The 14,417-nt window shown below is 52.8% G+C and overlaps 1 protein-coding gene across 4 annotated transcripts in view; it reads left to right on the plus strand.

Moving 5' to 3' along the window:
- Window positions 1-14,417, plus strand: part of LAMA5 (laminin subunit alpha 5) — a 93,882-nt gene that overhangs the window by 48,409 nt on the left and 31,056 nt on the right. For all 4 annotated transcript variants that reach the window (XM_083801477.1, XM_083801478.1, XM_083801479.1 and 1 more), the window contains exons 7-20: window positions 3,734-3,849; window positions 4,781-4,899; window positions 5,461-5,551; window positions 6,072-6,206; window positions 6,675-6,737; window positions 8,001-8,141; window positions 8,523-8,660; window positions 9,094-9,228; window positions 10,053-10,187; window positions 12,097-12,234; window positions 12,408-12,460; window positions 12,654-12,753; window positions 13,256-13,308; window positions 13,704-13,809. In XM_083801477.1, coding sequence (XP_083657603.1) covers window positions 3,734-3,849; window positions 4,781-4,899; window positions 5,461-5,551; window positions 6,072-6,206; window positions 6,675-6,737; window positions 8,001-8,141; window positions 8,523-8,660; window positions 9,094-9,228; window positions 10,053-10,187; window positions 12,097-12,234; window positions 12,408-12,460; window positions 12,654-12,753; window positions 13,256-13,308; window positions 13,704-13,809 — 1,523 coding nt within the window. The remainder of the gene's footprint in view (window positions 1-3,733; window positions 3,850-4,780; window positions 4,900-5,460; window positions 5,552-6,071; window positions 6,207-6,674; window positions 6,738-8,000; window positions 8,142-8,522; window positions 8,661-9,093; window positions 9,229-10,052; window positions 10,188-12,096; window positions 12,235-12,407; window positions 12,461-12,653; window positions 12,754-13,255; window positions 13,309-13,703; window positions 13,810-14,417) is intronic.

The following is a 14,417-nucleotide window of genomic DNA, read 5'->3' on the forward strand; positions in this document are numbered from 1 at the left end:
GAGGAGAAGCCATCTCCTCCTTGGGTGCTTTGCACAGCCAGCACAGAACATCTGTGAGGCCCTTTGGGATCCATCAGGACAAAAAAGCTGGGTAAATAGAAGAACTTCTCATGGCGTTACTGTACCCTGTTGGCAAGCCCAGAGAAGTCAATGGAAATATGATACCAGGGGCAGCATTTTGGTTGAGAAAACAAGTAATCGGTGAAGCCCTGCTATTTTCTCCAAGGCTTCAGCAGCAGCTGCGTGCAGCCTTCCCACTGAGGCAGGCACTGCCGGGCAGTCATCCCACGGAGCCAGCAGAGTGATACCTGCCCCAACCCTGCGCAACCGGAGGCATCGCGGAGGCAGCTGGGGCCTGGCACACGCCGTCCCTTCGTGTCATCGGCCTCAGCTGTCAGGACGGTGTCATTCGTCCAGAACTCGGTGCAACCCCGAGTGGGAGGCGCGGTGTGTCTCGCCGCGCACGTCCTGCCCCCTCAGACGCCGACATGCCACAGCGAAAGGGCAAGGAAATGCAAACAGAGGGAGGCAAGGAATGTGATTTGGCCCGGCCCTGTTAAAAATCCCAGTTATGTCTCAGCCTGTCTGGGAGGTCTCTGCCTCTCGTTTTAACTTCCCACTTCAGCACATGCCCGCTTTTTGTTCCCGTTGCCCAGAAAGGCAGGATGAGCACTTTGATAGAAGTGAGGTGAGCTAGAAATGTTGGCAGGGATTTTAGGACATGATGGAGCATGTTCGTGAGCTGACTTCCTGGCCATAAATGATGATGTTTATCCAGCTTAGGAAAGTTTTTCTGAAGTGCCAAGTTACGGAGGCTGCACTTCCAGACGCGGTGTGTTGGCAGCACATCTGGTGTGAGTGTGTGTGTGTGCAAGGCCCTGTGCTGTGAGGGCAGATACAGCCCCCTTAAGGGTCTGTTGCACTTTTTACACCCATCCCTATTTGCACTACGGTCAAACGGGCTGAATTTAGCATTGGGAAGTAAAGTTCTCCTGGGTAAAGGTGAGCACCAGCAGGATCAGACACAGACCTTGCTCCTGGCACACACCGTGAACAGTGAGATAAGCATCAGCAAGGACTCGGCGTGTTGCAAACGGAGGGCCCAGGCAGGAGCCGTGTGTTGACACGCAGCTGCTGTGGATGTGAGCTCGGGAGGACCCTGCGAGTGCTCTGCTTCTGCCTGATAAGAGCTCCTGTTTCTGTGCCTTCATTGCTCCGTCACAGCTGTACGAGCAAGGGGAGAGACAATCAGAGAGAGGAGCTGCTGATTCTGTGCCTGATGCTGAAGATAACCGGCAAGATGGTATTTAAAGACAGAGGCCTGGCTGGTCAGAAAGCAGATCTGTGGGAGGAAGTCGGGAATGTTTTCCCCTGCTGGATCCCAAATGCTAGCTTGCTCTTTCCAGTTCTGGAAAGGAAAACACCCTGTGTGGTGGCACCTTTGTGCAGTCAGTGAGTCCTTTCGCAGGTGGCTCCCTCTCTCTCATATAATTGGAAGCAGTTAGAGAAAGGGGCACTTTTTCCTGATCCTAGTGTGATGTTCTGGCCCAATCCAGATACCGCAGCACTTGTGTGCCACTCTCAGCTGTGACACAGACACTCGCTGCAGACTGTTGACACGCTGTTGTTGAGCATCAGTTCCAGTGGGAAGGTTGTGGTTTTATGTTTACGGCTGGATGGCCAGGAAATACGTGTGCTATGTGAACGCAGCCGCTCCCTCTTCTTCCTTGTATATATTCAATCAATGAAACATGTAAATATTGTAGCTTGTGAACGTTTGTCCATAATTCATTAGCAGCATGGACTCGACACAAGGTGCAGTAAAGCTGCCGTGATAGATGAGCTCTCTGAGAGGTCACTGCTAACTCTGTAGAGCAAAGTAAATAAATAGCTCCTTCTTCATCTGAAACATGCTTCTTACTCATTGAGGGCCATCTTTTCGCCTTCTGGGAACTGAACCAATGCTTTTCAAACATCTCAGATGTTAAAGAGCTGGGATGCGTGGCTGGAGCCGTGTCCTCCAGCCAGGGACATTAATACTGTTCAGCAGGTTTATAAGTTCCCTGACTCAGTGACCATCTTTTTCGACACGTATATATTGTGGGGTTAGTCTCCAGCTGCTGCCATGGAAAAAAAGCATCAGAAGATTTTGTTTTCTTGGAGGCATCGGGCAATGGTCAGCCAGGTGAGAGAGGTCTGTGGGTGGTTTTGTTACAGAGACATGGCCAATGTTTGCCTTTCTCTGGGTCTCGCTCTTGGATCTCCAAAACATGGGAAGAACACAGTTTGCAGTGGATGTTTCAGGGCTCATTTCTGCCACATAGACTCCAGCCAGCCCCTAAGGGACGTGGTTTCGTGCCTGGACTCTCCTGGCCATGGCTCAGTCCAAGAACGTGGGTAACGACAGGGCATGAGTGCGCAGAGAGCCAACTGCAGCTGAGCATTTCATGGCATCTGCAAGGAGAGGGCTGCCCGTGGAGCTGGGAGCAGAGGTGGGACCTGCCTCATCCTCTCCGGCTGAAGTGAACTCCCAAACTTTCTCCCAGACTTTCATGTCATTCCATATTTCATTAAAATGAGTTTGCTTGTCCCCTGCTGCTGCCTGTGAATAGCTATTCACTGTACACACGCTTGCAGGTCCCACATCTTAAAAATACGTGTAGGTGGAAAACACAACACTCCCAACTCACTGCAGCCATCAGAGAGTGTCTGCACCTCTGTATTTCATCCAGAATCACTACTCCATTTGTGCCTGACGTTTTTTAAAAAATAGATTTATTTTTAAACACCGCTTTTGAATGGAAAAGCAGTGGAGGAGGGAGAGATGGGAGTGGCAGGCCAGCCCTGAGGGGAAATGAGTAATTGCACAGATAAAAGCTGGAACATGCTGTATTATCCATAAGTCTAATACAACAGAAAGCATTTGTTTTGGATGGGGATCGCCTTCTGCTAAGTGGAAGTTTTGGAGATGATGTCACTGCTGTTAATGAATCAGTGCCGTGGTCGAGCAGGGATGAGATCCGTCGGTCAACCATCGAGATTTCTTGCCCGGCGCCTCGGGAGCCGCCTGTTTACCCAGCACAGCCCTGCCCGCGCTGGCTGGGGAAGCAGGAGGTGCATTGCGCAGGAAGCGTGGGCTGGCGTCTGCTAAAAGACTTCATTCACCTTTCCCAGCTTTCCTCTCCGCAAGCACAGGTACACCTGGAGGAGCGGATGGGGCACGCGTGGCCCCATCCCTCTCTGACTCTGGGCTCATTTATTCCTTCCACACCGGCCCTGCAGGGTGCAGGGACATCTCCGCACCCCTGCACCATGCGGCTCCCTCTCAAGAATTTGCTTCAGCTCAGGTTTCTGAAGCCCACTACCCCCTCCAGCCAGTTCACATTTTATTGTCTGTAGAGCTGACTAGGCAGTGGCACACTGATTTTTTTCTATTCCTTCTCTTCCTGTAAAGAAAAGAGAAGCGATAGGGGAGGAGGAGAAGAAAGGCAGGCAGTGGCACTGGAAGAACAAAGTTTGGTGTTTGGCTCAGAAAAAAAAAAAAAGAAACTCAGAAGTAAGAAAAATGCCTTAGAAGCCTTTTATCCAAAATATTTGGATTACCAAAACGTTGCTCATTGGTGTATCTGACTGGTGACAGCTACGCACAGCGGGGCTCTGCGGCGGGTCCCCGTCCCGCACGCCCCCGTCGGTGCGCCGGGCTCGGCTGACCCTCGTTCCTCTCCCCCCGCAGGCTGCAGTGCGACTGCCAGCACAACACCTGCGGCGGGTCCTGCGATCGCTGCTGCCCGGGCTTCAACCAGTTCCCGTGGAAGCCTGCCACTGCCGACAGCGCAAACGAATGCCAGCGTAAGTTGGAGTCGGGTTTTTCCTCCCTTTTCCCAGCTGTTTGCAGAGCACAGGTTGGCCCGCGCTTCCCCGGCCCCTTGACGTTGCAGCGCAGCGAAGTCTTTCACCGAAGCAGTGCGGTTTGTGTAGTGCTGGGCGAAGCGTAGATCAGCAGCGCTGCTGAGAGGACAGTTTACACGACGGTTAATTTTGTTTAGTTGAGGCTCGCACAGGGAGGCCCGCAAGGTCTGTACGGGGCTTTGATTCTGCTCACGCCCCAGTTCCTCCTCCATATCCAAGGGTTCACACAGGCAAGTCGCGTTGCTCAATTCTGTCTCCAAGATGAATTGCGTTTGGGTCTGTTTACATACAGGACATCTTTATTTGTCCGGAGAAACCTTTGGTAAACGCCGACACTGGAATTTGTGCAGCACTGGGAATGCAGAGCACAGAGCACAGCTACATCGCACGATCTCTTTTAAGTGCAGGGCAGCAAAGGACAGTTAGATCTTATTCTTGTGGGTTTATAGAGACAGCGGGCTGAACTTTACAGCTCACCTCCGTCCTGGGTGGGATAAAAGAAGCAAGAATGTTGCCCTCTAAGCCAGGCTACTTGAGGCCCCAAAGTTGGGTAATTTCTCTTTCTCGTCTCTACACGCCTGCACATATTTTTCTTCTGGTTTTGTGCCTGCTGTCGTGTTTTTTTTTGTTGTTTTTCTTTTTTTGTTTTTAAACTAGACCTTGTGAAAGAGCTGTTTCTTCTTTGGTTTTGAATTGGAAGATCTCTGGAAGCTTGGGTGTTCCCCCAGATGCATTCAAGTGACTTTCCTCATGGAAATGTAACCCATTCGATATCAAACCCACAAGGAAGAGTTAATATCTTGAGATCCAGCTGGTGACAGAAGGACCTCCAAGGACTGATGACTTAGCTAAAATCTCTCTGTATTTTCAGCTTGCAACTGCAATGGCCACGCCTATGACTGCTATTACGACCCCGAGGTGGATCACCACAAAGCCAGCAAAAGTCGCGAAGACAGATATGAAGGCGGAGGTGTCTGCATTGACTGTCAGGTAGGCCTGAATGGCTCTGGTGGAAAAAGCTGTTGCAGATCCTTGTGTGCGTATTTCTGCAGTCACACCTGGAGTTCGGTCTTGCTGGCAGCTCTGCCAACGCATTCACATTCCCTCTGTTATCGTAATTAGGGTCTCTCTCTGGAAATCTGGTCTCTTTGCCATAGTATGCACCAGTAATGACAACAACACACTTGGATCCCTCGCTGTCCCCTGGTATTACCATTTTAGCTGTGCAGTCTTGCTGGGAAGAGGCAGGTCACTCCCATCCTCCTGTCCCAAAGTGGTCAAGACATTTTTACCATCTGAAGCAAACAGAACGGGCTTGAGGTCAGATATGAACCCGAAGCTCAGACTGGAGTTATGGGAGGGCGCAGAGTTTGCAGAAAATGCTTTGTTTTCAAATCAGCATATGGAGTTTTGAGCAAATTTAGGTCTATGTGCTGACACTCCCGAGTTGCTCCCTCTGGGCCCTTGAGCTGTTAGCAAATCTGGCAGATGAGCATGAATCCTCTGCTGCAGGCAGAGGAACTGATGTCTGTGTAACCCACTGTCTTTCAGCATCACACCACTGGCATTAACTGTGAGAGGTGCATCCCAGGATACTACCGGTCCCCTGACCACCCGATCGACTCTCCGTACATTTGCTATCGTGAGTGTGATTTCCTCTGCAGGCTACAGACACCCTCCTGGACTTGGTGACGCTGGGGAGGGTGGTTTGGGGATTGGCATGAAAGATTTTTCTGGTGTAGAGAGTCCAGCACCATGAGAGATGGGACCATGAGGGCAGTTCCTGCTGCAGCTGGCATTGTCCATGGAAATCTGTGTGCACACGCAGCCTGTACGTGTCTGCAGCATCCATGTAATCAGGAGCAGTGGTATGTCCGAGGCTGGAGTGACCTAAAACTGTGTTGTCACCTCTGCTGTACCGCCACGGAAATCCAGTCTTAGCTGCTGTCTCTGTGCCCTTTCAGCCAGTAGCTACAAACCACTGCTGTCTGTGCCTCTAAGCCAGACCCTCGCAAAATCACTCTTTTTATTTCTGGAGAGAATTCCTGTCGGATGGTGGGGGCTCTCACAGAGATTCTGTGTTGTAGCAATGCCCCTGTTGTGCTTGTGGCTGGCAAGGGTCTTGATCAGTGATGGCCACTGCAGCTTGTCCCTCTCTGCAGGCTGTAACTGCGAGTCTGACTTCACCGATGGCACCTGTGAGGACCTCACCGGCCGCTGTTACTGCAAGCCCAATTACACCGGGGAGCACTGCGATGCCTGTGCCGAGGGATACCTCGACTTCCCCCACTGCTACCGTAAGTACAGCGAGCGAGGCCATGCGGTGGCCAGGTCTGGGACCTCAGAGTGGGCGCAGAAACGGTCAAAGCTCTGTTTGTGGCTGCTCTTTAGATGTCTTTCCCCCGTGCCACGTTGGCAGTCCAGTCTCAGGAGTGGTTCCCACTGGTGTGGATGGAGCTGTGCTCAGCCTCGGTGGAGGCTGGAGCAGAGCAGAGCTGAACCCAGCTCCCTGTAGTCAGTGGGAACTTCCCCTTTGTCTAGAGTCTGACCTCTGACTTTCTATGTTGGAGAGAGAAAGGCATCTTTCCAGAGCCTGGGTCTAAAATGGCTGTAGTTGTTTTTTATATAGTGGGATGTCTGCACCTGGTTACATGTTTCACATTTTTATTCAGCCCGTTCAGTTTTGGGACCATCAGCCCATTGCTATTCTGACAGGATTTCTTTGACTGTGTGATGACCTGTGCGGTGTCTCTTTCTCCAAATAGCTGTTCCAGCTTTCGCTTACAACGATACTGGAGAACAAGTGCTCCCTGCGGGACAGATCATAAGTAAGCACTGCAATTTTCCTTGCTGCTTTGGCAATCACCCTGCTGTTATTACTGTTATACCTCGCAGCCTAACGTGAGATCAGGTCTTCAGCCTACTGGACTTGTACGTTGTAAGGGACAGCCCTGACACACAGTGGTTCTGAGAGAGGAGGCAGCTGAGGGAGAGGGGAAAGTAGCTGTGGGTCCAGGCCAAGTGGGGATGTCCCTTCTGGTCTCTCTGTAAGGAACACCCTAAGATCACGGAGGGGCTGTGGCTGAGGTGGAACTCCAGCTGGGTTCTCCCAGATCTCAGCCTTTGGGTTTAGGTGCACACCTGTACTTGTGCCACACCTGCACGTTCTGCATTCTCCGTGCAGTGGAAGGCACGGTGGGTCCACGCTGACAGCCCCCGCTGCACAAAGCCACAAGTGGCACAAACTCCTGGGAAGCATCCACCAGCGGCTGCTCGCTCTGCGTTGCTTCCTGTGTTGTTTTCAGTGTTCACCATGCCCTCAGCCGTGCTCCCCTCCAACTCCCCCCTCTCTGATGATCACCCCTCTCAGTTGATCTCATTCCTTGTCTTTGTTTCTTTTCCCACCGAGTCCTCCTTTGTCTCATGCTCCCTAGCGTGCTGGAGATAACCTTTTCCTTCCTTCTGATATTTTAAACTCTGTATCTTCCAGGCAGGTTTTTCTTTCCTGAGCTGGAACTTCTCACTTCCCTTCCCATTTCCCTGCCTCCCCCTTCCCCTGGTTCTTGGATGATTTCTGCACTTCCCTCCCCAGCCCGTCCCCCCATGCTGTTGCAGGAGGCAGGGTTGGCTGACGGCCTCAGCATTGCTGACCCAGAGCACCAGCCTGCCCTGACGGCGAGAAGGGCTCAGATGCAGCCGAGCATAGAGTGGCCAGAGAAAGAGTCCAAACCCCACCCTGGGTAGCTGAAGTGTTTGGTTATTTGTGCGCGGCTCTTGGGCAGTGCTGCACCGAATCAGCCTCCTGGGCTTGTGCAGTCAGCGTTTGCCCGCCCTGTGCATTGCCCGGTTGCAGGCCAGCACCTTGCACAGCTTCATGATGCCGGTGTTTGCAAATCACCCTGCAACCCCCTGAGCCAGCCGTGCTGGTCGGCTGAACAGGCTTTGGTTAAAACATTTACATCTGACAGAAGGTTGTTAGGGGGCAGACCCATGAGCTGCCACCTCTCACTGCAACCCCTTCCCTGACTTACAGGGCACAGAGTTCAGCTGACAGCGCTGTGTTGTTGCTTGCTGTGTGTTCCCCCCTGCAGACTGTGATTGCTACGCCGGTGGGACGGAAGGCAACGCCTGTCGGAAGGACCCTCGGGTGGGGATGTGCGTGTGCAAACCCAACTTCCAGGGGACACACTGCGACCAGTGCGCTCCAGGCCACTATGGACCCAGCTGCCAGCGTGAGTGACTCCGGGTTAGCGTCCTCGAGCCTCCCCCTGCTGGCCTCCCTCCTGGGCAGAAACTTGCCTCTCCCCATCCTCTGCTTGTGCTGGGGAGGAGGAATTCTCCGGCCCTACTTCCAAGTGACAAATTCCCAGGACTTTTGCCGGTATTTTCCACCCAGCCCTAGCCCTCCAGTGTCCATCCAGCCTGGGGGTGCTCTTGAGAAATTCCGTAGGGGTGTGAGCTGTGGTCTGGGCATGCTTACTGTCAGCTGTGTCCCCTGTGGTGTCTGCAGTGACTGCATTTCCACCCCAGAAGAACGGGCAGTTTGGTTTCTTTCCTAGAAATGGAGAACGCTAAGGAGCTGTTTATTTACTAGTGCCCTTCTTGCTTTCCAGCCTGCCAGTGCTCCGGCCCCGGTCAGTACGATGGCACCTGTGACAGCGAGACAGGACAGTGTCTGTGTCGAACGGGATTTGAAGGGCACTCGTGCGATCAGTGCGCTCCCGGCTACTTCAACTACCCGCTGTGCCAGCGTGCGTATCCGTCCTTCCAGGGGCCTGGGGGGGCGCGCGTGTCTGTGCTCTGCAAATGCATCAGAGTGCATCAGATCTGGCAAAAACTGTCTGAAGACAATCTCTGCCCTGCTTACAGATACTTTACTGGAAAAAAAAGATGCCAAAAAGTGGGCACAAATCAAGGGTTGCATAGTGGCAGTTAGGGTGACAGCGGCAGTCTGCCTCCGCCGACTGTAGGGTAGTTGTTACAGCAAAGTCAGTCTTCTGGTAGAGTTTTGAAGGAATACTAGGAGTGGTTTTGTGGGCATTTTGGAGAATGTGCAAAATTTGCAGAGATCAACAGTTTGAACACTTAGGGCAGGACCCGCGTGTCCATTTGAAAGCCTCAGAAAAAGCCACAGGTGTTTCCCTGTACTCCCAGAGCAGAGCAGACGTTTTCTCTCTCTTGCAGTGTGCGGCTGCAGCGCTGTCGGGACGCTGCCGGGAGGCTGCGACTCCTCCGGGAGGTGTTTCTGCAGACCTGAGTATGCCGGGCCGAGGTGCGAGCAGTGCAGCGCTGGGTACCACTCCTACCCCCACTGCTATGGTAAGAGCACAGCGTCGGTGGTGAAGAGGTGGGGATGTGCACGTGTCAGAGTGCTGCCGTGAAAAAGACAGGGTGCTTTGTCTCCCCAAAACACCTCTCAGGGGAGGAACAAGCTGGCTCCGTGCCGGCGAGGCAGCTGAGAGGCATCTGGGGGTTTCCTCATGGCGGAGTGAGGTGATGCGTAGCTGAACGCAGAGGAGAGAAGCCATCCCAGCTCCCTGCTCAGCATCCACCAGCCATGCATGTTGTGTGAACGTGCCTCAAATTGTGGTTATTCACGTGGGGCATTTTAATGAGCGTTAACATTCAGTTCCTGCTGGCCTGTCACCTTCCAAAAAACACGCCTTTTCTCAGATGATGGTGCTTCCCAAAATCAAAACCCATGTGATTTGCACTATGAATTTGGCAGGCTTGTTCTGGAGGTCATGGATTGTGCCAAAGCCTGGAGGACAAAGGTTTTTTTATCGGTCACACTTCCTTATCCCAACCCGTCTGTGACCTGGTGTCCCAGCTCCTGCCTTTTTGCCTCTCTTTGGTGCATTAACCTACTAAACTGCTGAGGAACATTGAATTGGCTGTAAAAAACTCTCAGGGGCGTTTTCCTGGTACGGCTATATTTGTAGATTAAAGTATTCCCTGTCTCTCTGGAGAATTAAGAAAATTAATTTCTGATGGAAGTATTCCCTGTCTCTCTGAGGAATTAAGAAATTAATTCATTTTTGATGGAAATAGCTACTTCCCGTGGGACTGAGCAACAATTCAGACCAGCAGTGGTTGGCCACAGCTCATGTTCCCTCAGACTATTGAGAGTCTTGCTCTTCCAGCCTGCTCCTGTGATTCCCGAGGTGCGGTGGACAACAACTGCAGCCCAGCTGGCCAGTGCCAATGCCACGCAAATTTTGCAGGGCACACCTGCAACCAGTGCGCCCTGGGCTTCTACGGCTACCCCAGCTGCACACGTGAGTAGCCACCCTTGTGAGAGGATCCTAGGGGAGGGAGGGGAGGAGCTGCTGCTACTGACTTTGAAATGGTTTTCTTTTCCATAATCCGTCTCTAAGGGTTATACATGAATATAGCTGGCTCTTAGAGCAGGAATCAGTTTTCCTGTGTACAGTTCACCTGGCTATCCATCTGATAGGCATGCTTTATAATGAGCAAACATCGCTAAGGAGCGCTTCCCTGGAGGCTGTGCGGTTTTGTCTCCCCCAGTTCGTTCGTTGTCACTAACAGCAGGAGCCTGGGTCTGCCTGCTTGCTTTGGAGATACAACCCAGTCTGCATATATGGCCTCTGTAGCAGTGAGCTCTTAAGAAGCAGACCTACAGAGTATGAACTGGGGAGCAGCAGTGGTTCAGACTTCCTCTCTGAAAGAAGTGTGTGTGGGTGAACATAAAATGTGCTCAGCGTTGCATCTCTCTGTCCTGGGGTTTGAGTGTCTGCAGCCAGAGAGCAGGGCTCTGAGAAGGGTGATATGTCCCAGCAGTCTCAAACCACATGTTTGGGTTATGCTTTGGTGCCTTGAGACATTCGGACATGGCTCACGGGACACATTTAGGCTCTTCAGGACTTTCTCCACCCTAGGTCATACCAATGCACAGCAACAGTGCTGAAACCAGCAGGAGTACAGTTGTACAACAGGCTGAACAACGAGCATCAGGATTTGGGGTTTCATGTCAGCCTCAAATTCAAGGTGTCATGGTGAGAGCGTTACAGCAACTTCCCCGGGTGCCGCATCGCTCCGGGAGCAGAGCTGCTGGTGCCAGGGCTGAGCGATGCCTGTGGCAGGTGCCTGCAGCCCAGGATACTCTGGATAGCCTTCTCCAGCTCTGGGCAGAGTGTCCCCAGCTCCCTCCCCGTCGGCAGTCTGGCTGGGAGCCAGATGTACTCTTATGTCTCCCGGCAAGAATTTACTGCTCATTAAAAAATAATCTGTGATACAGTTTCCCTGAAGCAACAAAAGAGCATCATCACCCTCTTGCACCATACTAAATGTGGATGCCTGAGCCACGGCCAGCTGGCAGAGCGCTCCTAGCAAATGCTGATGCCGGCAGTATGCCTTTGAAGAGGCTGGAGACATGGATGAAATGGTCTCGCAGGAATTCAGTAGTCTTTCTTTTTTTTTCTATCCTACAGCAATATCCAGATAGCAGAGCTGTAAAGGAGTCACGGCAAGGAAAGAGGAGAAGAACATGTTTTTGTTTGTTTGTTTTTAAATCGGTAGTTTAATTAAACGGTGTTTTGCTGCGCCAGTCTAGGGTGTCAGCTTAAAACCTTCCCCCTTGGCATCAGAGCAGGGATTTGAGGAGCTCCCAAGAGCTGCCCGACAGCTTGCTGACCTTTCATGCGATAGGGCAGCAGGATCTCTCCGTGCGTCCGCAGCAGGCAGGTTATACAGGAAGCTGCAGAGCCATCGCCCTGCCTTGCCCTCAGCCGCTGGCAGTGCCACGGCGGTGTCTGGTGCTGCAGACCTGCCGCCCGTCCTCAAGAGCCACAGGGCACACGCTGATGGCCGAATGCTGCTGTTAGGAGTCTGGGTGCAACTGGGCTTTTGTAGGGGCTGATCTGTCACTGGTCGCTGACCTTTTGGGGATGAGATCATGCAGTCCCCTTGTCTTTAACCAGAACTCCCCCCACCACTGGAATAACACCTCACTATAGACGAAAAGCTGTGATAAAAATGTGAAAAGCATTGTTTCTCTTATTTTATTTTTTTTTAACTAAATCAAAGAACGAGTTTGTTATTTATAACCTGTGTTTTTGAACGCTTTGGTGAAGGTCAGGCAGACAAAAGAGGTTGTTGGTGGGAAGCCTTGAAGGCAGGAGCCTTTGTGCCCCGCAGGCCCAGCAGTTGCTCTCTCCTCTTTTGCAGCTTGCCAGTGCTCCAGGGAGGGCTCTCTGCACAGCACGTGCGACCAGGAAACAGGGCAGTGCAGCTGCCGGCCCAAAGTGACGGGACTGCGCTGCGATAGCTGCGTGCCGGGCGCCTATGGATTTCCACACTGTGAAGGTAGCCCCCTTCTCCTCCTTGGGACGGGGACTCTGGTCTGGGACGTGGTATGGTGCCGGTAAATGGGCATGTCGTTCCCCAACAGCTGTGTCAGGAAGAAATAACCACCCTGAGGAACAGCCGGGGTGTGAGCTGTCTCTTTATAAATCCCTCCTTGTGCCTCTCTTTTCTAGTGGGCTCCTGTAACCCGGCGGGGTTAGTGACTGCAGATCCCTCACTGGCCCCGGTGAGTACCAAGTGGAGCTGCCAACCACTCGGCTCATTTTTTCGCTTGATCCCCTTTTTCTCACTTTGAGCCGAGACCTTCCTTAAGCACAGTGTTCAAAACAGCCACTGCCCACTCCAGAGTAGCAGACACCACATTCAGCCACTGTGCTGCAAGTTCTCACCTGCTCCTTTCTCCTCCTCCCTCTCTGCAGGGCTCCTGTGCGTGTCGGGCATACGTTGAAGGCCCAGCTTGTGACAGATGCAAGCCCTTGTACTGGAACCTGACTCCGGAGAATCCCTACGGCTGCACGAGTAAGGAAATGGCATATGCACAGCCTCAAAAAGCCCCTTCCATGCTATAACGGTGCAAGACCCACACCCAAGTTGGTGGGGACCATCACTGCTGGGTGGTTGTGATACCTTTCCTTCCTTCTTCTCAACGAGACGCAAGTAAAGCTAGAGGTGTCTGGGGAGGGGGGAGAGGCTAGAGCCCAAATCTTTCTGCTTGGTGTAGAACGCAGGGCTCGTGCGGTGAGTTGTGCCATTCTCAGCCCTCCCTGCAGACTTTGCACACTTAGATTTTCACGGCCCGCTGTGCAGAAAAGTTGAATGTCTTCCACAGCTGTGTCTGCAACAGTAACTGCCCAAAAATGACAAGTGAGCCCTTGTGCAGTGCTACCCCCTACTTGCCCAGTTCCCCGCTCCTCTTATCCCAGTCGGTGTCCTCTGATGTGCTGGGTATTGTCACCCATCAGGCTTCTCCTCAGGTGCTGATTGGTTTTCTTGGCTTTCTTGTTCGTCTCCCCCTCTCCAGGCTGCAAGTGTGATACCAGGGGCACCATCAGCGGAATCGCAGAGTGCCAGCAGGTGGGTTTGCTCCTCTCTGCCTCTGGGCACCTCCCAGTCTGTGCTGTGCCGGGAACTTTTCAGCTCCGTCTCCAGCAGCTGCTGCTGGAGAAGCCTGTCCTGACGCTGAGCTCTCAAAGGTTGCACCACAATCTGCGCTTGCATGAGAACATAGGATTAAGACCTGTCATAAATTAGGCACCTAAATATTTCTGTGTCTGGCCCAGGATGCCTGGTTTTTTGTTTGCCTGCATTTTTGGGTAATTGCACTTATCTGGCCCACCCACGCACAGGAAGCATGAAACTCAAAATGCTCCTCCAGTATCCCAGACTAGGACCCAAATAGCTGAGGAATGGCTCAGCCATGACGAGCAGCGGGAGGGAATAAGCTCTTCTTTCTGCCTGTTCTCTCCTAGGGCGATGGGCAGTGTTTCTGCAAACCGAACACCTGTGGCCAGTTCTGCTCAACGTGCAAGGATGGCTACTTCAGTATGGAGAATGCAAATTACTTTGGCTGCCAAGGTGAGTCCCCTTCTGGTGTGTCAGGTGAAGGAGGGGGGGCGCAAGAGTCTGCACATACCCCCTGACTGGTGGCCTCGGAGGAAAGGAGCAGGGCATGTCCCACCTCCTGCTTTTGAATAAACCATGGCAGGTGTTGGATCTTCGTGTGTATCTGGAGACCCAAGTGGGTAGACACTGGTGGACAAAGGACAAATGTCCATTATACTGGGTGATGAAAGGCCAGGAAAGCTCTCTTGGGCACTGCTTGCTTTAGAAACTGGTGTGCTTAACCATTGCTCGCGTCCTTGCAGCTGTACCCCATCTTCCTCCTGCCGGGAGCAGGTGGACGTGGGGTTGGCAGCTCTCCATGGTGCCCATGGAAGGAGAGGAAGGAGGAGATCCGGCCGCTGTCGGTTGGCCCACACGGTCCCGGAAGGGCTGGGAAGAGGGAGCGAGGCTGCTGCTGGCGGCAGGGCTGCGGCGCCCGGCCGTGAGGGTTTGCAGACCTTGTTACTCCCGCAGCCGTCTGGAAATAGCTCGGCGCTGAGGTGGAAGAGGAGCTGGTCCAAGTGGGGCCAGGGCCAATATGAAAACGGATACAATGGAATAAAAATAGTGGCCCCGGCCTC

Source organism: Anser anser (genome assembly GCF_964211835.1).
Source record: "Anser anser genome assembly, chromosome: 16".
Lineage (NCBI taxonomy): Eukaryota > Metazoa > Chordata > Aves > Anseriformes > Anatidae > Anser > Anser anser.